The sequence below is a fragment of the Fringilla coelebs genome (genome assembly GCF_963513975.1).
Source record: "Fringilla coelebs genome assembly, chromosome: 5".
NCBI lineage: Eukaryota > Metazoa > Chordata > Aves > Passeriformes > Fringillidae > Fringilla > Fringilla coelebs.
In genome coordinates, this window is record NC_140033.1 from 36,034,130 (window position 1) to 36,060,656 (window position 26,527).

General features: G+C 38.5%; 1 protein-coding gene across 1 annotated transcript in view; it reads left to right on the forward strand.

The window, feature by feature from the left end:
* TRHDE (thyrotropin releasing hormone degrading enzyme) overlaps positions 1–21,134 on the forward strand; it is a gene marked incomplete at its 5' end in the record, with an annotated part of 202,012 nt that extends 180,878 nt beyond the window's left edge. The window contains 5 exons of the mRNA XM_084206037.1: positions 404–511; positions 11,712–11,879; positions 12,387–12,527; positions 18,919–19,000; positions 20,815–21,134. Of these exons, the coding sequence (XP_084062163.1) occupies positions 404–511; positions 11,712–11,879; positions 12,387–12,527; positions 18,919–19,000; positions 20,815–20,958 (643 nt within the window). The 3' untranslated portion in view covers positions 20,959–21,134. The remainder of the gene's footprint in view (positions 1–403; positions 512–11,711; positions 11,880–12,386; positions 12,528–18,918; positions 19,001–20,814) is intronic.
* Between the last annotated feature and the right edge of the window lie 5,393 nt (positions 21,135–26,527).

A 26,527-nucleotide genomic window follows, 5' to 3' on the forward strand; every position in this document is an offset into this window, starting at 1 on the left:
TCAATCATAATTCCTTAGCTCTGTCATCCTTCTGTTTTTTTCATTCTGGGTTGCAGGGAAAGCAGAAACATGCTGTGAGATGAATTCTTCTTTCTTAAGTTGGGGGAACATGATTTCCTAAGCCCTAACTTAATATCTGATTACTGTGGATTTCTAAGAACTTGTACTCATATGTCCACAGAGGTCGGGAAGAGTGCCTAAGTGTAAATGGGGGCTGGTTTTGATCCATGACCTTTCTTTAGTTGTTGCAGGCATTAAACTGACTCTGAGATTTGTAAAGCCACATTGTCTTTGATATGTTGCCCAACTACTGGTTGCTATCCCTTGTTATAAGTAGTATTTTTTTGTAAACATTCAAGCACGTTTGTTAAAGCAGCCTTATTGCTTTCTTCAATTTGGACAGAGAGCTGCGTCGGGAAGTCATCATGTTGGCCTGCAGCTTCGGGAACAAACACTGTCACCAGCAGGCTGCTACCTTAATCTCAGACTGGATTTCTAGCAATAGGAACCGGTAAGTGGAGCTGAAATGTGTGTCTCACATCTCTCCTACTGAAAGGAGTCCAGCTCTTCCTTTCCTGCCTGCCCTGTCTGCTGTGCCCTCTTTTGCTAGGTTTTTTTTACAGGAGGAAGATGAGGTTACTGGCTGTCATTTAAAAATGTCTGTGGGGTTTCAGAATGAATTATTTGACTTTGCATATTTGAGCAGGTGGAGGGGATTCTGCCCACTCCTGGTAAATTACTGTTAGATAATTCTATGCTAGAAGATGAGAAGGCAGGTTTTAAGGATGGATTTAAAGGAAGAAAGATGAGTGAACACCATGTTGTCAGACAAACATGAAACCTGTGTTGAGGTAAGAGAGCAGAAGGTGCTAAACATTTAAAGAAGTGATGGGGGTTAGAGACAAGAAGGACTGAGAAGTAAGGGAGGAGATGTGTTGGAGGGAAATGTTACAAGGTATTTAAGGGTGAAGACTTGAAAATTAATGTGATTCAGAAACACATGGAAAAGCTCGTGTAAGGTTTCAGAGGGCAGATACTATTAGAGCTGATGCCTTGAGCATAAGCAGCACTGTAGTGGTTTGACAGAAAATATGTAAGTTAGGCTGTCTAGACACAGGTTTATTCAGCTGAGGCAAAGGAACATGGACCATGGATTGTGTATGAAGTTTATCTTTTAAAGGCAAGCATCTAAGAAATATGTAATAACTGAAATTTCAAATATTTAAGTAAGTAGTGATCTATGAACAATGAGATCAGTGTAGAGTATAGGTTAAGACCAGAACTTCTTTAGAAAGAATACTGGATTTTCTGATTAGGTGAAATATTTACACTGTATACATTTGTACATGACATAATATTTTGGTTTAAAAGTGGATATTTTACTTTCAAATACAAAAGAACAAGATAAGAGAAGAAGTCTCGCATTTTTAGTCACAGTCTTGTATTAGCTTGGCAAAAGGATTAGATCTCTCTAGCCATACAAGCAAGCAGGATTTTTCAGAGATTTCTTGGACTTATCACTGTTTGTTTGTAATTAATTTATCTCTGCCTGTCTTTGTAATCTTTAAAAATCCTGTATGGGCATACCCAGTTACATAAGTGTCCAAGTGTTTTTTAAAACCAGCCATGAAAGGAAATTACTTTCCTATATGACTTTGAAACTCCTAGAAAAAAAAAATAGCTTGAAACTGTTACTATGTATCTTTAAGTAAGATGTGTGTGAGGTGGAGGGTTTTCTTGTGTAAGGTGACACCAGATATATTTACCATGAAATATATGTCCCAGGGTTTTATATGAATTCTTACCATAAGCAGCAACAATCAGTATGAAGCTATTTAAAGAGGCAATTATAGAGAAAGAATCATTGGAAACAGTCTGCAGAAGTAATTTACTTAGATATTCATTTGCAAAATTAGTTAATCAAACCTAGCATTACCTATTAGCATGCACAGCAGTAGATTATTCACTGTTAAAAAAGCTGTCACCCTGCAAAGCTACCTGCCTGTGTCTTTCCAATAGGATTAAGAAAGGAGGCATCAGGAAAGAAAAATATAACAAAACACAAGCTTATAGCTTTACTAACAGTAGCAAGAGAGAAAAGGAATAAATTTAAGGAGCTGTCTGAAGATTCATCTTAGCCTTTCAATGGGGCCATTTTTGGTAGCAGAAGATTGTGGTTGCCAGCATATGATGAGTATTATGATAAAAGCACCACAGCAGGGCAGAGGAGAATAGCTACTAAGTTAAAGCAATGTGTTTCTCAAAGGAACTGCACAGTTTTGAAAAATGGCTGCAGCAAATAATGTAATTACAGAATAGAGATTGACAGTCAGCTGATAAATAGGAGCACAACTGGCAAAGAAGATAGAGACACACTTTTATTTATTTTTTAAGATTGTAGGATTTGTTCCATCCTGTTCTCCAGAATTTCCCTGTTTTCTCAGAACAGTCTCACATCCTGAATGTAACTAATATATGAGCAAAACTCATTTCCTATCTACTTACATTGAAACAACTTTACAAAAACCTCTAGTAATAGCAGCTCAGTAAACACAAAATCAACTTGTGTTTCACAATAACAGCATTCATAGGGTATGTCTGTGTTCTCTCGGGAATATTCAGATCCTGTTGAATCAGAACAGTTAAAGCTAACTCAGATTGAAACCTGAAAGTACAGCAAGGGCTCTTTTCCCTGCTTTTTTACTAAGAAACTGATGAATCCACAATCAGAATTTAATTAGCATGGTGTTTGAGTCATGCTTCTGCCTCTTTTAGCACTTTAGAGGCAATAACTAGCTCAAGTGCAAAGGGCAAGCCGATAAGTACAAGATATGTGCAGAGAGCACATCTAAGAGGTACCCGTTTGTATTCTTTGTCATCAATCAAGTGTTTTGCTCAGTTTGATACCCTGAACAGCTGTTTGTGAATTTGCTGCAAACAGCCTCGTCAGAACCTCTAAGATTCCCTCAGATCTTGTTTCCTCACAAAGAAGGGGAAACTCAGGCTCCTCTTTCTCCAGACTTTTATGACAACTGGTGAGAAAAGTTGGTGACAGATACAGAAACTGTATGTATCCTTGCCTGTTCCATTCCTTATCAGCAATTACTGTAAGTGTTCTTGGGTTTGCCATTCCCTCTTCTGAAACAAAACCAAGTAATTGACTGATGATTGCAGAAAGCCTGGGTTTGGTGGGTTTGCATAGCCAGAGCACAAAAACAGAGTTCCAGAGAGCTCAGAGATATTTTATGTATAGATATAATTTAAGTGTCAATGTGACAATAAAAATAAAGGTTCATTTGCAACATTACCACCCATCTTCCCCCAGAAACTTTATTCTGGACGATGACACAATTTTTTCAAAGCAGTAGAGACAATAGAATTAGGTTTGTGTCTCAAGATTTTAATCAAGTGAAAATTAAGTCAGTATCAAATGAAAATGTGATATTAAATACCACATAAATGCACTGTCTGTAAATCATATAAAGGAGGTTTTTGATTCCCTGATAGTTACTGCAGTTAAAGCTGAAATAACTATAATAGAGAATGTGCTATTAATAATACTGAAGAAATACTAACATTCATAACATTTTTAGCCACATTATTAATCTATGACTTTTTATATGTTCTTTTGATTTTTTTTTCCTGTTTAACTTATAATATTTAATTTTGGATAAAGTGTCAGGTAGTATAAAAACATCTAACTGGGTTTAACTGGCATATATTTGCTGTGGTTTTTAGTAATTACATTCAATCTGGTAGGTCCAGAAATGAATTACCATTTACTCTTCACAATAAGAAAATGAAATAATCATTACATGATATCAGATACTGTTTGCATTTTGTAATGATATACTCTTCACTGTGCAAAGAATTTGCCACTGTTCACCAAGTAAAATAATGGTTATTCTTGGCACAAGATCAGAGGTCCTCTTGTCTTTTCAGTACTGTTTGAAAAAGCCCTTAGATTCCCAACTATAGTTGCTGCATATTTTCTTCTGGAATTAGGGAAAAAACCCAATTTGTATGTGATCTACAACACTAGCCTCTATGCATGAAAGTGGAAGTCAGCAGCTGGGAGGCTGTGAAGACTCGAATTTCTTAAGTGACTTAGGTATTGCATCGTTTTTGGATGCTTGGCTCATAGAGCAGAATCAGACACTCAGAGTTATGCTTCCTACTGGGGGATTTAGGGACCTCTGAAATGCAGCTGGCAGCAGCCACTGTGCTGTGAAGAGCCTCTTAACATGAGATTCTCAAGTGTGAGTGGGCCCTCTTAGGGTCCAGCGCTACAGGTAGTAGGAAGGATACCTATATCAAATGAATACATAAATGGCAATCGTAGAGTATGAGGTCCTTGCAAAAGATGCCTTTCAATATTGTCACTAAAGCAGAAAAATGACTGCTCCTTTTCTTTTCTAGCACAGCTGCTCTTCAGCACCATTTCAAACAGTAGTGCTGAGATTCCAGCAGTTTGCTGTGCTTTGGTTTAGTACCTCAGCCCTGTATCTGCCAATGCAGAAAGCAAGCCTGATGACCTGTCTCTGAGGTGTTTGGGACAGTATTAAGATGCTGCAACACACTTTCCTCTTCTAGCTTCAGCTCAGCCTCTGGAATTTATTTCATTAGCAAGAGAAATGATACAGCTCTCCAGTCTAAAGATGAGAGAGCATTCATCTCAGGGAAAAGGGGCCTGGTACCTGAAATACCAGAAATACTTAGTGTGTGAGGGGCTTTAGGTGGTATTGCTCATGACCCATTAGTTAATCAAACCTAGGGCAAAATGCAATGGAAAGAAAAGGACCATAACTGAGAAAGAAATTTGTTTGTGCAAGGAGCAAACCAAACACATAGCATCAGAAGCAGAAAAGATTGTAAGGAGACATCTTGTTTTGCTGGTTTAGGAATTGGTATATTCTAATCCTTGCAGTTGTTAAAAAACAGTCATTGTTTCTTTCTACTGAAGATCTGAAGTTAGACCTCAAAATAGGTCTTGCAGTGTTGTAATCATTGAATTTAAGTAATTTTACTATTTTTTAAAATGACTGGTTGCTTGAAGGGCTGTATTTACTTCTGACTTGATGGTGATATTGGAACAATCATTTTCACTCTCTTAAATTGGGATATATGCAGCTCCTGTATGGGAACAATGCAAACCCTTGAAACTTTCATGTTGATGTTCAGAAGAATACAGAGTAGAAAATATATAACCATGTTGAAATTTCCCTTGTAGTTTGAGAATGTAAAGTCACTGGGATTCAGTCAAGAGCAAAATGTTGTACAAGAGAAGCTACTGTTGGCTGAAAATAAAGATGTTTGCTTCTACCTTCATTTAACTGAGCTCATCCCGGTGGAGCTTTCATGTGTGAAGAAATACATTATTCACACTCCTTAGATATAACAGCATTGTGGTTCAGCCTAAAAAATTAACAAAATTACCATTCAATGCCTGCCTGAGCTTAATAATCAGCCTTGTTAACCCCTTTAACCTTCACTGCATCTATTCTGAAAGAAAAACATCTTTCTAAGAGGATTAGCATTTTCAGACTTCTTGCCTTGGATAGGTTGAGTAAACATGTATTTCTGAAATTCAGCGAAGAATGCATGGAGCTGCAATATGTAAACTCCTGACAGGTGATAACAGGGGTTAATATTCAAATACACACCATGATGGCTCAAAGCATAACTTATCCATAGACATGAGCATGTTTTTACAAACATCTCTGTGGGTGCAGGCACAGTTATCTTCCAGCTACTCATACCGTACATCAGCTACAGCTATATACATTTCTGCTGGCAAAGTTGCCTGTGGATGTATGCTTGCTTGGAGCAAAGTTAAACAGGATGATGTAAACATGAATATATGAGAGAATTGCTTCGATTTGAGGCAGCTGATTTTGCCTTCAGCAGAAAAAGGAGTTCTGATTCTGTTAGTAGGGTTCTTCTGCTGACATGCAGCACTGAACAGTGGGAGATGGTAGTATTGCATCAGACACAGTTATGTGCACATGTTCTGTGAGATGTTACTGGACCTGTTGGAAGGCCCCAGCTAGTCATAACCACTTTCCTTTGCTCTGATTATAAACTTCTTTAGAAACTTAACCATTGCTATTTATTGCTGTCTTTTACATGGAAACAGAGTACCTTAATTAATTGCCTTAATACTCCTAGAAAACTTAGGGTAAATGCATTTCACTGATGCTGATGTCATATCACTTTGGGGTGATTTTAGCTTTAATGCATTTTTTACTATTTGTACTAATAATCTTCTGTCACAGTCACTCTGATCAGTTCTGATGATGTTTCAGTGAGGAGTGCAGGCTGTTGCACTGAATTAGGCTAAGCCAGCATCCATTCTGTAACCCAGGGGTTAATGAAGTTTGCATTTGTCTGTCTTTGTGAATGAGGAGAAGTAGGGGCTGATGGACAATTCTGAATGCAAACGCAGATATTTTAAAGCTGTTGTGGTCTAATCATCCAGATTGTTCTGAGAAATCTGGGAGTGCTGAGGTGGGACCATGTCACAGGACCAGTGGGAGCTTCAGACAAGTCCTGTCTTAGCCTCAGATTTTGGCAACAGTTTCAATTTAAGGAATGATTCTGGCCCGCAAGTACTAAGGACGGCAGATCAGGTCTGTTTTAATGAAATTAATTATTTTTTGAACAGACAGGAGATAAAAGACGAAAGATCTTAATCAGAGTTACTTACTACACAGTATAAAACTAGAAGGAACTACTAATAGATTACAGCATGACATGAGCCAGTGCACGACATCAAGGTACCTATATTAAAGCTAGAAAAAGATCTAGTATTGCTTAGGAGTCAAATGTAACTTACAACTGAAATAATGACAATGTACACAGATTCCTTCTCTCAGTCTTAGTGGGAGTAATGGGGAACCAAGCATCCCTACTCATGGGAAAAACTCCACACATTCCTATGGAATATGTAGAGGATTTCTGCCTTGTGAGAGTTTGGTGTAGTTTTTATAGTTTGTAAAGTGAGGTGTCTGTAAGTGAGAAATCCAACTTATCTTCTGGATCTCACATCAACACTAAGCTGTTTATTGGCAATTGTGAGTTGCCAGACCTGTGTTAACCCTGTGGTGCCAAATGAGCTCACTACAAGACAGCTATTCCTGTTTCAGTTACCTGACTGCTCAACAAGCAACAGATGAGATCTTGTAGGCCAAGGTGCCCTGCTACAGGCCAGAGAGCCCTGAAAAGATAAGAGATGAACTTCCCTGTTCTCTCTGTGGGTTTCAACCCATGGAGCACATCTGTGTTCTTTTGCATTAAAAATGAATCACTTTTGGTTACTAAGTAATGGAATCAGGATCTTACATCTCTGCCCACTAATACTAAACAACCTCATTTTATCTTTTAAAGTGTAATAATGTAGTTATGGACTTTTTCAGTGGCTACTGTTCTCCGTTTCACTTCTGTCATGCTGCTGTGATGGTTAGGAATGCTGGTTAATTCTTTATCATCTTAAGAAAGGTGTAAATAATGAAGTAAATATTTTCCATCACATAATCTGAAGGACAGTGATAACCAATAAGCCAAATTTGTGCATAGTGAACCTCCACACTTGTTCATGCAGATTTTGTGTTTCCTCTACAAGGAATAACAGATTCATGTCCATCCACCTGCCTGAGCTGGGAGTGTTCTTAATTGCCTGCACCTTTAGCAACTCAGTGGAAATGCCACCAGAAAAACAATTGCAGGCATATATAGGAGTGTGTTGCACATCTATAAAAAAAACTCCCCATAGATCTGAGGGAGTAGTAAATTACCAGTCATTAATTGAAGTAATTTCAATGAATTCTGGCTTAGGTGATAGAAAATCAAAAGTTTTTCCAAACAAGCATTTTGTCTTTCCTTTTCTTCCTCCTTTATTTCTCTATCTAATTACATGTGGTAGATAATTTTTTTTCTGTGTTTCACATGGACACAGTAGTGCTACTGTCTTGCAACAACTTAGAAATGTACTTGAGTTTAACCGCCTACATAAGTATTTGTGAGAACATGGCCAACAGGTTAATTACTTTTGTTATTTTCTTGGAAGAGGCACTGGGTTCTTTCAAGGGATTGATGCCTAGCAGCTATTTTTGGAAGTTGTTAGCAGCAAACATGAAAAAATGAGAGTTATTTTTATTTTTTTCACACATGAGTGTCTGATAAATGTAAAAAAATAAAGTGAATCCCTTCTTCTCTGTTTGCAACCCCTAGAAGCTTTAATTACTGAAAAAAATCAGGCATAGCTATTCATGCATTATGAAATGTTTCTGGAGCTTTGCCAGCTAATGTGAGCCAATGTTGCTGAAGTGATTTACTAATTAATAGGTTGTTACAACATTTGAGTAGAATCTTGCACTCAAGTCAATAAAACTTAAGGAGGAAAAACTCACTGTGGAGTGCATGAGTTAATCAAGGACTTAGCACTCTGAAAGACCATCTGGGTCTAAATAGAGAGAGGACTTCATCTTGTAAAAGGTGAAACGGGGGCAGCTGGTTCAAGCAGTGTTTTTGTCTTCTGACTTCTTTGTGTCACCACATTGAAATGACCCTGTATGTCGTGATTATCGATTAGCAGTAATTGATTTGAAATCCTTAAAATTTAGATAGATTAGCCTCCAATTTTCTCATTCAGGGATGATCTCTCCACAACTTTGCTAAACAATTGATCAGAAACAACCATATTTTTGTTGCAAAAGACATATCTACGAGGACATATCTACTCAGGGATTGGTGCCAAAAAGAAGTACTTAACTCATCACTCAGTTATTAAAAGGAGTGTTGAAGAGTTTGACTGTGCTGGTTGCATGTTCACGTGTGGGGGATCTGCAATAGGAATGGGAAGGAGCAATAGCAGTAACCATCACTTGAGGGATGATGTATTCTCTGCCTGCCTCTGCCAGACTGCTGTGATACCTGAAACGGGGACTGTGCATAGCTTTGCCCCAGACACCTTGAGTAGCCACATCCTCAATTAATGTCCCCTGAATTCGAGGTGGGACAGGAGCCTGAATGTCAAGCCCATCGCAGCTCTGTACCTCAGTTTTCAAGGGAAAGTTCTGCCCTCTCTCTTTTTAGACTGGGTATGTGCTATGGCAGAGGATCATCTCCTCCTCTTTCTGCACAATGGTGGCAGCAGCATGACTCCTGGAGTTTGTAGTAGAGAATGGGAGTATAAGATTTAGGATTGAAGTTTTTAAAAATAAGCTCTATGGTGCTCTTTTTTATAATAGAATCTGTATTAGAGATCTTCCAACAAAGTATTAATACTTCATTCTTGTTTCTTATCTGAGCCTTGTAACCTATTAAACAAGATTATAAATACAGTCATCGAGAAAAATAGGCTTAAGTTAGATGTTAAATTGTTGCAAAAATAAGAATAATGTTCCTGATTAATTTTCTTTGTCAAATAGAACCCTAAATGGTGTTGAAACTTGTTACTTAATCAAAGAACTGTCTAATCTGTGTGCATTTACATTTAAAAAAATTAGAACACAATTTCCCCAGAAGATAAATAATTATGGGCCAATTTTATAAGCGTATCTTCAATTGTTAGAACATACTTTAAATAGGAGCAAATATGTACCAATTAATTATGACTTAGAACATTATTCTTAGCTCATTGTAGAGCTTTATAATTCACTCATGAAAAAAGGAAATCCCTGTAAAGGCATAGCACGATTTTAATTCATTTTTTTCTAACTGTTTAATTTTTTACTTTTTCTCCCAAAGTGTTTAATTTTTAAACGCGCTCAACTAGCTACACATTTCCTTCTCATCATCATCTCTCTAATGCAAGAAAAAGAAAGTTTAATAAATTGGATCAGTATTCAAATTAAAGCCATTTAAAGTGATGCTCTTAAATGTTTATTTTTATTCATCTGAAGTATCCATCAATCATATTAGCTCTTTAAAAATGAGAGCAGCCTTGAATGCACAGATGAGGTTTCACTAACAGCAGGATGTGTTCTGCAGTGTTACAACCCAAGCAGTACCAAAATAATGGTAATTTTATCCACTTGATTCGGTTAATACAAGGGGCAAACATCCACATGCTGATCTAGTGCCTTGGAACTGCAATTTTCCAGGAACCTATAATACTGAAAAACCTGTAGGCTGGAGGGATTTCAGATATTTAGATAATGATAGAGTACACTCCCAAAATGACTGGACAAGTGAGAAAGCAAAAATCCCCACAAATGGACAAAATTCAATTAGAGGACTCTCTATAGGGGCTAAAGAGCAATTACTTTGGGGACATTTGCATTTTCATAAGCAATTTTCATTTCCACAAAAGGAGCCCCCCTGTCTACAGTGGTGAGTACAAGCCTCTGACAAGAGTAGTCTGTAGTGTTTCGTAGCTGTACATTTTGTAGTTTCTGAAGGTAAGCCTTTTAAAAGCAGTATTTGTGTTCCATGTCTTGGTTTGTAAGGACTAAATTTTTTCACATTGTCTTAATTAGCTTTTAGGTGCAGACCTAAAACTTTCCCTGGAGCAGTTGATTGGATGATTTTGATTAGATCTGCTGCAGCACTGCAAGTATTCTACTACTGATTTGGTGGCAGTAGAGTTTTCTTAGCAAGGAAAATGGTGACATCTAGGCTATGATCATGGGATCAGCTCCATCCCTTGTTTTAAGGTCTCCTTCCTTCCCAGAGGTGCAAATGATCCTGTGCTTACTGACTACACTGTTGCTAAAAATTGCTGGTGTTGACCCTTAAGCATGTAAAAAATGGCTAGGTGGAAAAGCCCATTGAATTGATGTGTTTTGCTGTAAATTTTGAAAGTGAGAAGTGGTGTCTATTAGATATACACTTAGGGGTTAGACATACACTTCTAGGTGCATCTGCTGCTGTGTCTGTAGTAGCCAAACACAGAGTGACAGTCCTTCCAGCTCACAGTTCCTACCTGAATTAATGGGACAATGCTATAAATGTTTCAACTTCCATGCTGTGTAAGAAACATAAGCAAGGTAGGAAATTGAAAGCCCAGATGAGACCTTTTTACAAGAACACTGTGCACATGCACATACTGTATATACACTAGGTCTGAATTTGGTAATTTAACTGTAGTTTGAGTTGATATTAATTTAGCAGTAATTACAGTTCTCTGTGGCACACCTGGTTTTGTACTGGTATTATATGCTAAAAAAAAAAAAAACAACAGATCTTTCTGTTTTCTTCACTCCTGACAATATCATGTTTAAGTATCATTATCACAGCACATCTTTTCTTACTTGTATGTTACTAATGAAGATGAAGCACTTTCCAGCCCAGGCAAGGGGGAGTTTCTGGCTGCTCAGGTCCTGTTGCAAAACAGTGCAAAAAGACAAGAAGAGCAGATTTGGCACAGAGCCCAGCAACAGTGATAAGATCCCCTACTAATTTGGAGAGCTTATGTTACCTGTAGGTTATGTGGCACATTGTGAGTTGATGAACTACATGAACATATTTTATAGTCTTCTGACTGTGTGACGGTGTTATGAAGAAAATGGCAAGCATGTGCTACCCTTTAAAAAGCCCATTAGGATGGCCTGGAAAATGTTGGTAGCAGTAAAGAGAAGCAAATGTAATTTTCAAAAAAAAACCCATTACTGTTGGACAATAATTTGGAAGTCTCAGAAATGGTCCTCCTTTGTATCCAATATCAGGAGGCTGCTTGTTTACCAAAATGCTAATACTGATTTCTCTTGTAGAATCCCTCTCAATGTGAGAGACATTGTCTACTGTACAGGAGTTTCACTGATGGATGAAGATGTATGGGAGTTCATTTGGATGAAATTTCATTCTACCACAGCAGTGTCTGAGAAGAAAATACTATTAGAAGCCTTAACTTGCAGTGATGACAGAAACTTGCTCAACAGGTAAAAAATATTCAATATTTGAATCTGTTACTAGTAATCACTTCAACGGTTATGGATCATCACTTGAGCTTTCATCTAAAGGACAGAAGGTTGCTTTCAAAGTACAGGCTTACTGTCTGTTTAAACCATCTTACCCTTTTTCATTAAAGCATATGAAAAATGACACATATTATATTTTCACTTTCAGATTTCCCTTTATTCATTGGAAAGGTTTGAAGTCCTGTAATAATTATTGGTATTTTTTTGTTACCATGTCCTTTATTTACCATGTCTTGACCAATCTGATCTTACAGATTTTATAAAAGTGCACATGTAAAGTTGTGCTCAGCTTTTACTGATATCAAGATTTTTCTGATTCTTAAATGTGTCCAGTCTTTGGAATCATAGAAATAAACTGAACTTACTTGGAGACTTAAGCAGTGATCTTTTTTTTTTCCAAGAGTTTTTTGATGGACTGATGTTAGACAATGTGTTTGTGAAACTAAATGTTCTTATTTCTCCCACTAGACTTTTGAATTTGTCTCTCAATTCTGAAGTTGTCCTGGATCAGGATGCAATTGATGTGATAATCCACGTAGCTCGAAATCCACATGGAAGGGATCTTGCTTGGAAGTTTTTTAGAGAAAAATGGAAAATACTGAATGCTAGGTAAAGATAAAAAGTCTTAATTTATTTTCATTTTCTTTTCTTGATATAATTTGTGTAAGTATTGTATAGGTGTGTATTTATGTAAGTTCCTGAATCTAGTTCGTTCTCTTTTAATCCATGAATTGAGATGTCTCTAAATATGAAATAGCTACATATGAGTCATAAATGCATTTATTCATGGATTATCACACACACGCATAGAGACATTTGTCTCTTACCAATCATCTGTATATATATTAGTGTATTGTGTCTGTGCTTATGATAACGAATTTTATCTATTTGTCAAGTGCTGCAGTCCTATTTTTACACAGAGAAAAAACGACAGTTCCCAATGGAATTTTTCTGATTTAAAGTCGAATAGAAAAAAATGCTCTTTTCAAAAATATAATTTCAGCTGTGGAAAAAATGCACATTTTGACACATTTCCATTTTCAAAAGGATGTTAATATAGTGTCAACCCCTTTCTTTCCACTCTGTGTTTCAGGTGAGTTTCAAGTAACAGAGGAGCGACATTTTGAATTAAAAATAGATGAACAGAGAGGAGACAAGGTTACTCCTTACACCTGCTTCTCCTTCTCTTTGAACAAATGCTACATGCTCCTACTCTGAAGCCCAGTCAACATTTTAAAATCCTTTTTGATGAAGATTTTGATATTAATTCAATGAATCACAATTTCTGTAGTTCTTTAGGGACAGCCTGAGGGCCTGAAAGATTGCACAGCAGCTCATCTGATACTGACAGATTAAAAAGGACCACAACTTGAATGAGATTCAGATTCTCAAAGGCAGGTGTCCAAGATTTTAAGGCATCCCATGCCAGGTCACACCTTTGGTGTTGGCAGGAAAGGCATTGCAGATCTGTTCCATTTTGGACTTGTGAGGAGCCAACTATTGTACCACAGAATATTTGTTATATTTAAAGTGCTGTATTTAAGCAACTAAATCCCGATGCCTGATTAATACAGGTGCAAATTTCCTATAGGCTTCACAGCATCAAAGTAAGACTCAAAGAAACTCAGACACTGAGTTTAGTTTTCCTAAAAATTCAGAAAATTGTTCATGCTGTTTTGGATAATACTTAGTAGTATAGCGAGATTTTAGAAGAAGTTCATCTGGAAAATAGATTTGAGCTGGAATTGGTTTTGGAAATATTGCAGGAGCATACTTCTTGAAAGCCATTTCCAGAAAAGCTCTAAGAGTGCTGAAGAGTTTAAAAATTAAGAATTCTCTGCTTTTGGTGTGATTATTCCAGGAACTGGACTTTTAGACAGAAAGTGGATGGCAGATGTATTACTATTACGCAAGCCAGTTCAGATAGCAAATAATTTTTCAGGTTCCTCTAGGGATTTATCCAGAGTTTAGGCACAAAGCCATCACAATCTGTATTGCTACAAACACATATGCTGTAGTTGTGTCCTGCCTTAGTAAGTATATTTATCTGACAACCTGGCTAACACCTGTGATTTTAGATGTGGACAATGTTAAGCAGTGTAGACAAATAGAAAATCTTTAACAAACTGTGCCACATGCCAAATCTTTTGGGTTATAATTTAAAATAGCTTAACTTCACCTAGAATTTGAATTGTACTTATTTCACTTGCTTAGGATGCATCCCTGTGTAACCTGAATTCATAACAATCAGTAAGGCCTCATCAAAGACCTGTTAATGTCCTTTTCTAAATGAAAATAACAGCAAATTAGTCTTTTTGCTCGACACTCTCTTTGTGTTACCTGCATTCAGTTTGATCTCCAAACACAAGTCAGAACCACCAAAAAGATTGTAGCAGTTGCTTTTTCTAAACGTGACATTCAGTTGACTTTCTTTTGATCACCAAAAGATTCAGTGCAGTGAAATGAAATAGTTAATGCAAACTGTACATACATGTTATATATCAAAAGTAATGTAGTTTTGTAATCATAGATTAGAACCTTTTAGAAGAGACTTGGAGGGAGTAGGATCAGTCTAATTAATACCTTCCACTTAAGTGTTCAGTGAAACAGTGACACGATAGCATGCAAGGTCCTGCCCCTCGGTCACACCAATCCCAGGCACGCCCACACCAGGGTGGGCAGAGAAGTGATTCAAGAGCAGCCCTGAAGAGAAGGACTTGGGGGTGATGGTTGAGGAGAAACCGCAGCATGACCTGGCCATGTCCATTCCCAGCCCAGAAAGCCAGCCCTGGGCTGCATCCAAAGCAGTGTGGTCAGCAGGGCAAGACAGGGGATTCTGCCCCTCTGCTCTGCTCTGGTGAGAGCCCACCTGGAGAGCTGAGTACTGTTCAAGTGTTCCCAGAGTATGGAGGACATGGAGCTGTTGCAGCAAGTTTAGAGGAAGGCCATAAAGTTGGTAAGAAGACTGGAGCACCTCTCCTACAAAGACAGGCTGAGGAGCTTGGGGCTGTTCAGTCCAGAGGAGAGAAGGTTGTATGGAGACCTAATAGCAACTTTCCAGTATTTGAAGGGGGCCTACCACGAAGCCAGAGGGGGAGGCTTCATCAGGAATTGTAGTGATAGGACAGGGAGGAATAGGTACAAATAGAAGAAATAAATTAGATATTAACGAGAAATTTTTTACTGTGAGGGTGGTGAGTCACTGGAACTGGTTGTCCAGGGAGGCTGTGAATATCCCATCCCTTGGCAGGGTTCAAAGCCATGATAAGTCCTTGAGCAACCTGGTCTAGCAGGAGGTGTCCCTGCACATGAAGGGGTAGGGGTTGGAACTGGATGATTGTTAAGGTTCATCCTAATCCCTTAATGTTCTGTGATTCCATGATCAGGTTTCTGACTTGAGCTCACCACAGTACTGCATTTTAAAAATACAAGCTTTATTGTGGAATTATGGTTGAGGAAGAACATGCACTTCTTGGAGCAAGTGCCAAGGACAGTCACAAAGGTGATATGGCGCCTGGTGTATCTGACCTATGAAGACAGGTTGAGAGAGTTGGGAATCTACAGCCTGGGGAAGAGAAGGCTCTGGGGAGACTTTATAGCACCTTCCAGTTCCTAAAGGGTCTTTACAGGAAAGCCGAAGAGGGATTTTTACAAGGGCATGTGGTGATAAGGCAAGGGGGAAAAGCTACAAACTGAAAGAGGGCAGGTTTAGATTAGATAGTAGGAAGAATTCTTTCACTGTGGGGGTGATGAGGTGTTGTTGGATAGGACTTTTGGCAACCTGGCCTAGTGAAAGGTGTCCCTGTCCATAGCAGGGGGATTGGAACTGGATGATATTTCCAACCCCACCCATTCTAGGATTCTGTGATTCAAGAAGACTTTGTCCCAAGGCATCCTTTTACTACAATTATAATTTGTTATTTAATTTGATTCAAATTTAAAATACTTTGTGTGAAGCAATAATTTAATAAGGTGATATCTCAGTGGTATTTTCCATTTAATTTAGTATAAAAAGTGTTGATGTTTCAGATAGTAAAGTGAAATAGCCAAGGGGGATTAAATTACAACTCTATTTCCTCTGACTTTTAAACATAGCATGTCAAGGAGTTAGAATTGCCACAAAATATTGCTAATCCTTCATATTTTACAGTATGCTTGTATTCACACTGTCCAGAGCATATTGATGATGTATAACGTCTTCAAAGTCACTTGTATAGTTTACACAAGTGACTTAAAAATTGAGGTGCCTAACAAGTCTTTAATTAGAAATCTGTGAGACTAATCTGTGCTACAACTCCAAAAAAGGGAACTGAAAATACTATGCTTGACTTCATGTTACCTGAGCATGCAGTGCCTTGTCTCCTAAAGCATTTTCATCCTGCGAGCACGTGTCAGTGTGTGAAAATTTAATACATCAGATGCCCATAAGAATTCCTTCATTCTCAAGTGCTGAATCATTTGTCAGCATTTGGGAACTTGACACTATTTGGAAAGGCATTTATATCTGTCCAAAGTAAATGGACTATGCTGCCTCTAGAGATTGCACGAGTGCAAAGCCTGTACAAACGTGGGGCACTGGAGGGTTTACATGTGCAGAAGGAAAGGTGCAATGGAGAGTCTGTGTCTCCAGAATGTTTCCCTGAAGTTCAGGCATGTAAGGCCCTGGTTCTCTTGTGCTGTTGTCTTGCCTGTGAAGGGTGAGAAGACTGACGCTTGTAAGACCAAACTCTTCTCTTACTTATTCTTATGTTTCACACCTGCAAAATACTGTTTGGGAGGTTACTTTTCTAGCTTTTTTATCAGCAGAGTTTCTGTAGAAATTGCTGCAAATGGCTGACTTCTTACCAAGTATACATAATGGGCAGTAATCAGCACAGGTGTGCATGAGGGTATCATTTTTGGTGGAAGGAATTCTGCTACTTCTTGTTTGCACTGTGGTGGATACAGTAGACGGTAAGAAAAAGAAAATCCCTGCAGCTGTTTTTATGAAGTTGCTTGTCTAAAGTAGATTTATAACCTTGTCAAAATACCCCATCAAGAGGAGCTTCCAGCTTTCCAAACAGTCAAATATGTCTGAGACTGTAATAATAAAGGGCTTTGTTAGAAAGCCTAAATGTACTTAAAGTACCATGAAATCCCTGCTTCCCGTAGTTTGCTTCTGGATGTCTGTATATGCCAGTGTGACTGAAATTTTGGGAAAAGATATGTACTTGCTGAAATAGCCATTAATAATTCATTTATTAGTAGTCAGGGAGTAGGAGTCTTGGTACCTCTAACAGTGTTTCTCCTCAGAAGAGCTCAAGATAACAAGCAATATAGCGTAAACATTCCCTAAAACAGAATCTTCGCAAAGAGATCCTAGTTCTCTTCCCTCCTCATTTTTCTATACCTATTGCTTTGGCTCTCCTTCTCTTTCTTTCTCCCCTTTGAAAGAACTGTGGCTTAGAGTACCTAAGCATTTGAGGGTAATCAATTTGGGATTAACAGAAGCAGAACAGAAAGCTGTGACTGTGCTGGTTCGTTTCACTTTGAATTTTGAACTCTTTCTATAAATCAGTCTGGAAAAATGGACGATGAATTGAATTGTTCCCCCAGATGAACATCATTTCAGTAAAGTCTATTGGTAATACTTACACATGTCTGACAGGAGATCTGGATTCCCTATCTTAAAAACAGTCATGTTTAGATTAGCTAGATACTGCTTTGGACATACGGGCAGATATAGATAAGGGTAACTATTTGTCAAGTGCCTTTTACTCTGCTGAATGGCATCTAACTTGACTTCTGAATTCCAGTGGAATTGTACTCTTCATGCTGGAGACTGAAAAGACCCCAAGCCCCGAAACAACAAACCTCACAAACTATTCCAACATGAACTGTAAAACTTAAGGAATGATCACTAGGTCAGTAGTGATATAGTGCTTCATTTGGAGGATTGAAAAAACTTGTGGAAAAACAAGTGAATAGGAGGATTTGAACAGCCAGTTTCAAAGCAACTGCCTGCCAAATGTCATTCCTGATTGCTTCTGCATATTCTTCAAATATTCCTTGCCCAGGCTTTCAAATTTTCATTGCAGGTTGGTTCTTTGAAATGCTGCATTGTGGCCCAGGGGATTATTTTAGTAGTATTATTCCTATCAGCATTATTTATTTTAATTATCAGGTAGTGGAACAAGAAAATTTGATGCAGTTCTGTTTTTGAGAGGCTATTTGTAATGTAGATGAGATGGATGAATACAAAATGCAGAGAAGGCTGCAGCACATCAAAAAGTCTCATTTAATGGTACAGCTTGAAGGGTTCCTCAGAATAATTCTCCATAGTTGCTGCCATGCTCCTTTATTGGCACCTGTATTTTGAGCTTTATTTCACAGAATCACAGAATAAGCTGAGTTGGGAGGGATCACAAGGATCATTGAGTCCAGCCCCTAGCCCTGCACAGCACTATTCCCAACGTGTGCCCAAGAGCATTGTCCAAACACTGCTTTAACTCAGACAGGTTTGGTACTGTGAGCACTTCCCTGAGGAGCCTGTTCTGGTGCCCAACCACACTCTGGGTGAAGAAACTTTTCCTGATATCCAGCCTAAACCTCCCCAGACACTACTTCAGGCCATTCCCTCGGGTCCTGTCACTGGGCAGCCCAGAGAAGAGAGCAGTGCCTCCTTCATGAGGAGGTTGTAGCCTGCCATGAAGTCCTCCCTCTGTTCCATTTAGTGGGAGGTGTTTGGTCCTCTCCTCCTCTGGAGCACTCATCTGTGCCTGTAGTTATACCCATTCTGCTTAATAGCATCTGACTGAATAATTACAAACGTTTCAGCCTAGAAGAAGGTCTCAGTCTAGGTTTTCAGCCTGAAATACCAGTACCCAGTTCCAGTGCTATTCCCTTGATCCCCCAAAATCTGTCCTATGTCTTATCCCTTAATTACAGAAGATTACTTCCTAGTTTTCAGTTTATCTGGCTCTTGCAGTAACTCTCTGTGCATCTTCTTTTGCCCTTGCAGGTATGGAGAAGCATTATTTATGAATTCAAAGCTTGTCAGTGGGGTCACGGAATTCCTCAATACTGAAGGAGAACTAAGAGAGGTAACTTTTAAATTACTTCTGTCTTGTGAGGCTGTGTTCACTGCAAGCAGGGAGCAGGGCTGGAACAAAAACAAGTTGTCCAGGAGCTCTGTTCTCTCTGCTGCAGTTGAAGGCCCAACTGTGTGTGCAGCAGCAACCTGTTGGGCAGCACAAGGATGAGGAGCAGATCACAAAAACACACAAGTGTGTAGAGTTGGTGTCAGGAGGGGGACTGTGCAGGCAGTTCTTTGTGCTTGGCTGGAGGTGAAGGTTTGTCTTTTTCTCTTCACTATTGGTTGAGAAACTGAAGATGAGATGTTTCTATTTTCATTATCTTATGCTGCAGAGGGCAGTCCTTGAAAACATCAGTGTTGAAAGCAGAAGCTGCCAATGTGCTCTGTTTTTCTCACAGTATTTTCCATGTGAGAAAATCTGCTAACCAAATATGCTGGCCAAATGACACCACAATCATTTGTGCTTCTTATTTAGATGGGAAAGATTTCTCATTTTAACTTCACACCGGTTCTGACTGAGGTGGTTGGGCAGTTGTGCTACGCCCTGTTTGGCACCTACTCAATGCTGCTCCAAATGGATACAGTGATTCTTACGCAGAACAACGACCATTACTTTAACTCTGATTGTGCTTTGATGTTTTACATCCAACCATTTGTCTGCACTCAAGTCTAGTGGCCTCAGTAGCTTAGGGAGAGGCCACAGGTGGTTTCCTCCCCTCAGGTGGGAATGACACTGTTGGTCAGGTTTGAGTTACTGCACTGCACAAGGAAGCGTTCTGTACTCTTAGTTTCCACCTTCATGATAGGATTGGTAATCTGCCTGGTTACATTTCCCTAAAAGAATCTGGTATTGTAAACATTTTGGTATAAAAAGTACAGAGATCAGGTAAAGTCTGATTTTGATAGTTTCCAGGTCCCTTTCATGCTTTTAACTGTGATGGAAATGAGACAGTTGCAGAATCAAAATTTTCAGTTTTGAGCCGAGGCGCAGAGATGTTACTGGAAGTCAGAGTTTAGAAACCGGGATGAATTTGCTGTCATCAGGAAAAAAATTAACTAGTTATTCATAAGTGGTGCTAAAACCATCTAATTTTGTACTGCAAAATATTGTACAGATCAGCCTTGCAATTCTCACTTGAAAAAAACAACAATAATTGAGAACCTGCCAGTGCCATTGGTTACAATAATCCAAGTGCTGGTGTTATACTTTGAGTATACAGAAGAAGAGAGCAAGAGCCTTTTCAGTTTGCAGAAAAAAAGGTCAAAGTTTTTGTATAAGGGAAGGAGTATGTTTTGGGCATTCAAAGATTATCAAATGCATGCCCACTTGCTATTTTGCTGTTCTCTTCTCACTGTAACCATCCCTTCCTTTTTTCAGCAACTGACTGTATTATATAACCGAAAGGGATCTGCACATCAACATAAAATTAATATGGCATCAGTACTGCTTTCTACTGATATGTGCATATAAATCTTAATTAGAAGCAATTCCAGTGCTCCCAGTTCGGTTTCTTAGGTACAAATAAAGGTTTAGAGCAGCCATCTATGCAGTGCAGCAGTTGAGCTGCAGGAGGGAAGGAGGTAATTATATTAATGTGATCCAGCACTGACATATCTATATCTTCCAGTACAATGTGAAGCAATTGCATCACATCTAATTGACAGTTTGCTGTCTAAATATATTTTCTATTAAATCTTTCTACCTGATACTGCATTTACTTCTATATTGATTGTGGAATTTTTTCCTAAATGACTGACTTATTTGTATGCACTTGCTTTCTTTAGTTGCTGCAAATGTAACCTGTTAACTTGTATTTCCAGCTAAAGAACTTTATAAAGAGCTACGAAGGGGGAGCTGCTGTCTCTTTCTCTCGCGCTGTGGAAACAGTGGAAGCCAATGTGCGGTGGCAAAGGCTTTATAAGGAAGAACTGTTCCAGTGGCTAAGAAAATCCTTGACACAGTAATCTGTCTTTTTATCCAGTCATTTGACGTGACTCACTGCAAGAGGAAGAGGAGACATTTTAAAAGTGTTCAACATGAAAATCATGAAGACAAGATCTGATTGCAGGGATAAGTTTTTTTGGTTTATTTTTTTTTTCATTGTGGATTTTTCTTTTTACACTGAAATCTTGTGAAATTGTCAAGAAGACTTTCAGAAGAGAAGATCATGAATGCTTGTGAAACCCAGTCCTCAATGTACACAACCAAACATGGTATTAAGTGGTGCATGTAAATGTCGGGGAAAAACCAAACAAAAAATCCTTCAAAGACTATTTTGTGCATGCTTGTACTGTCTCTGCCTGTATTTTAGCATGCTTATGTATAACAGCCACATTTTGTATGTGAGTTCCGGTTACATCAAAGTTGGGCATTATACAAAGCACAAAGACTCTACGACAATCACTATTTCAATGGACAAAAGGAAAGCGAGGAACAGGAAATGCAGAAGGCTTCCAGCTTGGGGCGGTATGAGATGTAAAACTTCCAACTTTCCCACTTGCTGCCAGTTTGTCTACCACTCAGATTGTCTCTTAATGATTACAAAGATGCCAGCTCATTTTTTGAGTTCCAAGTTGTATCTGCAGTCTCCATATTCCTTTATTTAAATAAGCAGAATAGTGAAAGAGGAGAAAGAGAAAAGGGGCAGGAGCAGGGTTAGAGAGAGAAAAGGAGAAGGACATCATCATTACATTATAATCATACACATTTGTTCACTGCTGATCAGTGAAACAGTGTAGTTTCAACTGTGATCGTGTACTGGGGCAGGAGCTTTGTATTGATTTCACAGAATCCATGAACCACCTCTTCTCAGCTACTTTACAAGGCACTGAAACCCTCTGTGGATCACCTAGGTCACCCAGCCTGTGCAGTAGTAAGTTTTTTAGCTCATAGTGGACAAGTAATATAAATAAACATAAGATTCAAATGAAAATATGGAAAAAGGGAGAATATCTTGCATGCAAAGACTTAAAATTACCTAAGAGGGCTGTCTTTCATGTGGTAGACCAGTCTCTGTAGTGATTTGGTATGATAGACAGGTCAGATTCTCTATATGGGCAATACTTTTGCAAATATGGAATGTACTATTTATGCCATCATTGAAAAGTGAAATATGGAGAAAGTGAGGGGGGTGTGTGTTTATTTGTACTGACTAATACTAAGAACATGGTTTTCTTTCTGTTCCCTTGTACTTCACATAGACTATTGTTCATGAATGACATTTTTCTTAATCATATTTGTTTCTTCTCAATCCTTAATCTGAAAGATCAGTGACACAGTGGAATTGTACAATGACTGTCTGCACTCTGGAGCTAAATGCTGAGGATAAAACTGGTGGGGGGCAAATACTCTCTCATGTCTACACTGTGGAGGAAAAACCCACAAGAATACACTTTTCAGGAGTCAGATTGCAGTGGCTTCAGAGGTAGAATGTAGATGTGGGGCAGTGTTTCTTTGTCCCGTCCCAAGCTATCCCAACCATCTGACCACATCATGTCTGTGTACTTTGGGAGCACATGGCCCACCAAAGCAGAGAGCAGCCATTCTATCTGGTTGTTGCGCTCACAAGGCATGGAAATTAACCAACATGCTTTACACTTGCTGTTGCTTATCCCCAGAAAGTTGTGAATTGAAACATTAGTGTGAAAACAACCAAACCCAACCATCTTCAGATATTTTCAGAGTTATGTGGAGACAGTATTGTTTTCTGGGCTCTCATTCCCAAGGTATTCTGCTCCTTAAAAACTAGCAGACCCATCCCATAACAGAGCTGTTGTACCGATCCTGCACCTGTCATTGTGTGCCCTTTACTTTCGGAGGCTGTTGTTTGTGGATTGGGTGCATGAAATCCTTGTGTGGGCATTTGTTCAGCTGTTCAGTGCTGTGTAGCACGTTAGCTTGACTCACATATAACCAAAAGAAGAGGGAATCTTGTGCTCTAGTACTGTTAACTCTTTGCCTTATAGTAGTAAGCCCTAAACCTTTGTGCTGTGTTGCAGTGCTAGTGAACCTGCTGCCCAGAAACATTATCATGTCAGAGCTGAGTGAAATCCTCCTCCTCCTTTGTATTTTACCTACCTCACAGGGGTGTTGTGAGGCTTGACTAATGTTAGCAAAGCACTTGAATATCTTCTTATGAAAGGCATTTAAAAGTGAAAAGTATTATTTTATGCGGTTGACCAAACTTGACCTTAATGCCAGTATGTAGCATCACATTTTTAATTTCTACTGAGAACAATCGCATGCAGACTTTTTTTTAATAACAAAAACGCAAGCCAAATACTATTTAATATAACCTCTACCCTGTAATGAAGGCCAAAATTGTGATATCCAAAGAGTGTGCGGAAAGCCAAGCCCCCAAATAAGAATTGCTTGGAGGATTTCAGAGAACAGGAGTGTGAAAGGGTCTGTACCTTTACAATTTTAATCAGTATTGTCTTTGGCAACTTTTCTTTTCCAGAACCATAGATTGAACGACATACCTTGCAAGTTGCACATAGAAGTTTCTGGTTTTCCCACTGATAAGAGTATGTTCCAAAGTCAAGTTCATTACAGCCTGTGTGTTCTGCACAGTGCACAGAAATTTCCACTCTTGCTCATTTGGATTGAAGTTCTTGCACATTTAGCTGGTGTTGGATGTAAGTTGATATTTTAGTGGCCTTGAGCAACTGGTCTACCACAGATATCAAGTCCTAAGTGTATACATTATACATACCTGTTGATGTGTTGTTTATAATGGCTGTATTCTTATAATGTTAATATTATTGCTCTAAGGTCGAACTGGCCGTTCCATTATAATTCTCTACTATTTTATTTTTTATGTTTTGTATTTTGCTGTTTCACACTGAATCAGGATTAAATTTAAATGGATTAAATCTAAAAAATCCCATAACTGTTTTCTGCAATATTCAGGCATCCTGTATTTTATTACACATCTTTAGAAACCTTTTTTAAAGAAGTTTCACACAGCTGTGTGTTAAAGAATAGTTGATGCCTCACGGAAGGTTCTAATACAACCTGCTTAGAAAAATCTAATTATCATATTGATTTTCTTTCTCTTTTATCAGTCCTTTTCTTCCCTTCTCCATGTCTAAAGATGGTCCTTATTTTTTTATGATTTGGACTGTGATTAGGAAACCAAGTACTCCATACTTTTCAGCATTTTCTAATCCAGTGTTTAACTTTGTCCTTTCTAGTGAGAGGAGATTGTGCAAAATATGAATTCTGTGTGGACATGGACGTGGGTGTCATTTTGTAGAGATTTGATGAGGGTAGAATCTCTAATCAGCCTTTGTATGACTCAGGATCCTTTGTAGTTATTAATTGACATGGTTTCCTAAATCATATAGGAAGACAAGTGAATAGACATTATTCTATGCCAGCATAACAAAATAGCAATTGTATTTTTATAAAATTGTCCACTACAAGTATATGGCCCATTACTTTGTAGCTGGAAGAATTATTCATGTATCCACTGCTAATAGCTGTTAAAATGGTAGTAGCTACTAATTGTGACAAGGGCAGCACACTGTGAAAGCATTCTTATGAAATAACATGTCATTTCTACTATTACTGGGAGTACTTGGACATCAATTATGATAAAAAAAACTTCATGTGTTCTCAAGTGCATCTAAATTTGTGACCTTTGATTATCTTTTCAATGAACATAGCAAGAATTCTGATATTACATTGGAAACTGAAGGTGAATTTTGTGTCGTTTTTGGTCAGTTGCAGATATTCCACTAATCTTTAGAGTGCCAAAGGAAATATGCCCTGATGCAGAAGGGTGCTTTCACAGCAAAGATCCTGAACCATACAATTAAGTTATTATTAGTAAGTAATAAAAAATGAAAAGTGTGTGTGTGGTGTGGGGGTATATGTATCTGTGTGTGTGTATGTAAATTCCTCCATAGAGATACTTTTCCCATAAAAATCTAATTTGGATAGAATAAAGCAAAGCTAATATTTGCAGGAGAGGGTGCCTTTATTTAGATACTTGCATAATAAGGTTTTGGTTTTCCACATGATCATAAGTGATAGTGAAAATAGACTATGAGGAAAATGTGCAACTTTCTCTTTGAGGAAAATGGATGTGGGTTTGAAAACTGCTAATGTATATAATCAGCTTATACTCACTCTTGCTATGAGTACTCACCATATCAGGCTGCCTGCCCTAAGCAGGATATATATCCACAGTGTCAGTATACGTATGAGGGAGTAAAAGGACCATCCAGCTGTGGAGCAGCCTGAAGAGAGTCTGTTTGCCCAGCTGTGGCTGGAGCAGTCAGACAGCTGCTGGCTGTATTACCTGCCACTGCTGCCAGACCACCTGGGTTAGTAAGGCAGCTGGGAACTGCTGAAATGCAGAATGGCTCCATCCAACTTTTTTCAGCTGTATGGAACAGACAGAAGGTCCCTTGGCTGAGTATGGGTTGTGGGTGATCTTCAGAGATGAATGGCATTATCTTGTGCTAGCAGAAAGCAAAGGTCCAGCTAATGAACCTGCACTGCTCAGAAAAAGCATAAGCCCTGAGCTCTGGCCACCCCAGCTGAAAAGTGCTGACCAAAATGTTTGTAAAGGTCTAGAATATTATAGTGTCCCTTCTTCAGTAGTTTTTTCAACAGCCAAATAAGTAATTATCTAGTATGAATAGGAGCACAGACACTCTTTTTCTTTATGATGTTTTTGTTAATATTTAAAAGTGTAACAGGAATTTTTTGGGCTTTTTTATAACAGATGGGTTGGAAGGATGTACTAAAAATTACTTGTGGTAATAATTTTAGTAATAGTAGTAACTGTACTCATACCATTAAAAAACCCCAAAAAGCAAAACAAAGCCAAGGAAAATAAAAAAGCAAACAAAAAACCAAAAAGCCACCAATCAGATGCCTGTGTAAGCCTGTATGGCACCAGTGATGGTGCAGCAACCCTTTTGCATACAAAAATGTAAAAAAAAGGCCACTTTGTTTCTCATACGATTCTGCAAATTTCTGCCAGTCTTAATACCAGTTCTGAAACTCAGTAAAACCACTCTGACTTGAGCAAGTAGTCCATGCTGACATGAGTAATTTTGTTTTCAGTAGGCAGAAGGGGAAGAAAGGATTTTTCACCAAAGTAAGGCCGCATGCCCTCTGGGCAGAATTTTAAAATCAAGTGTATTTTGAAGAATCTGGTTAAACTTAGCTCTGTCTTGTGTCCGTGGTGAGAGTAGAGGGGGATTCTGAGCTTGATCTCAGAATATGGTAACGCAGTTGAGGCTGGAATTTAAAAGACATATGGAGCCAGAAGTGCTGTGAGTCAGACCAAATGTAATTTCTCAGAAGAAAAGGCATTTATATTTGACTGATTTGTAACTAGTGAAGTAAATATGACCTTGCCAAACAGAATTTCAGAATGCTTTGCTTATTTCATGTGTACCATTTTCTAAGAGCATCAAAGCAGTGCTGGTAGAGAACACAGGTGAGCAGCTTTGTGAGAGCAGAGGGGCCGTACTGCAGCAGGCAGTCATGAGCCAGGAGGCTCTTGCCAGAGCA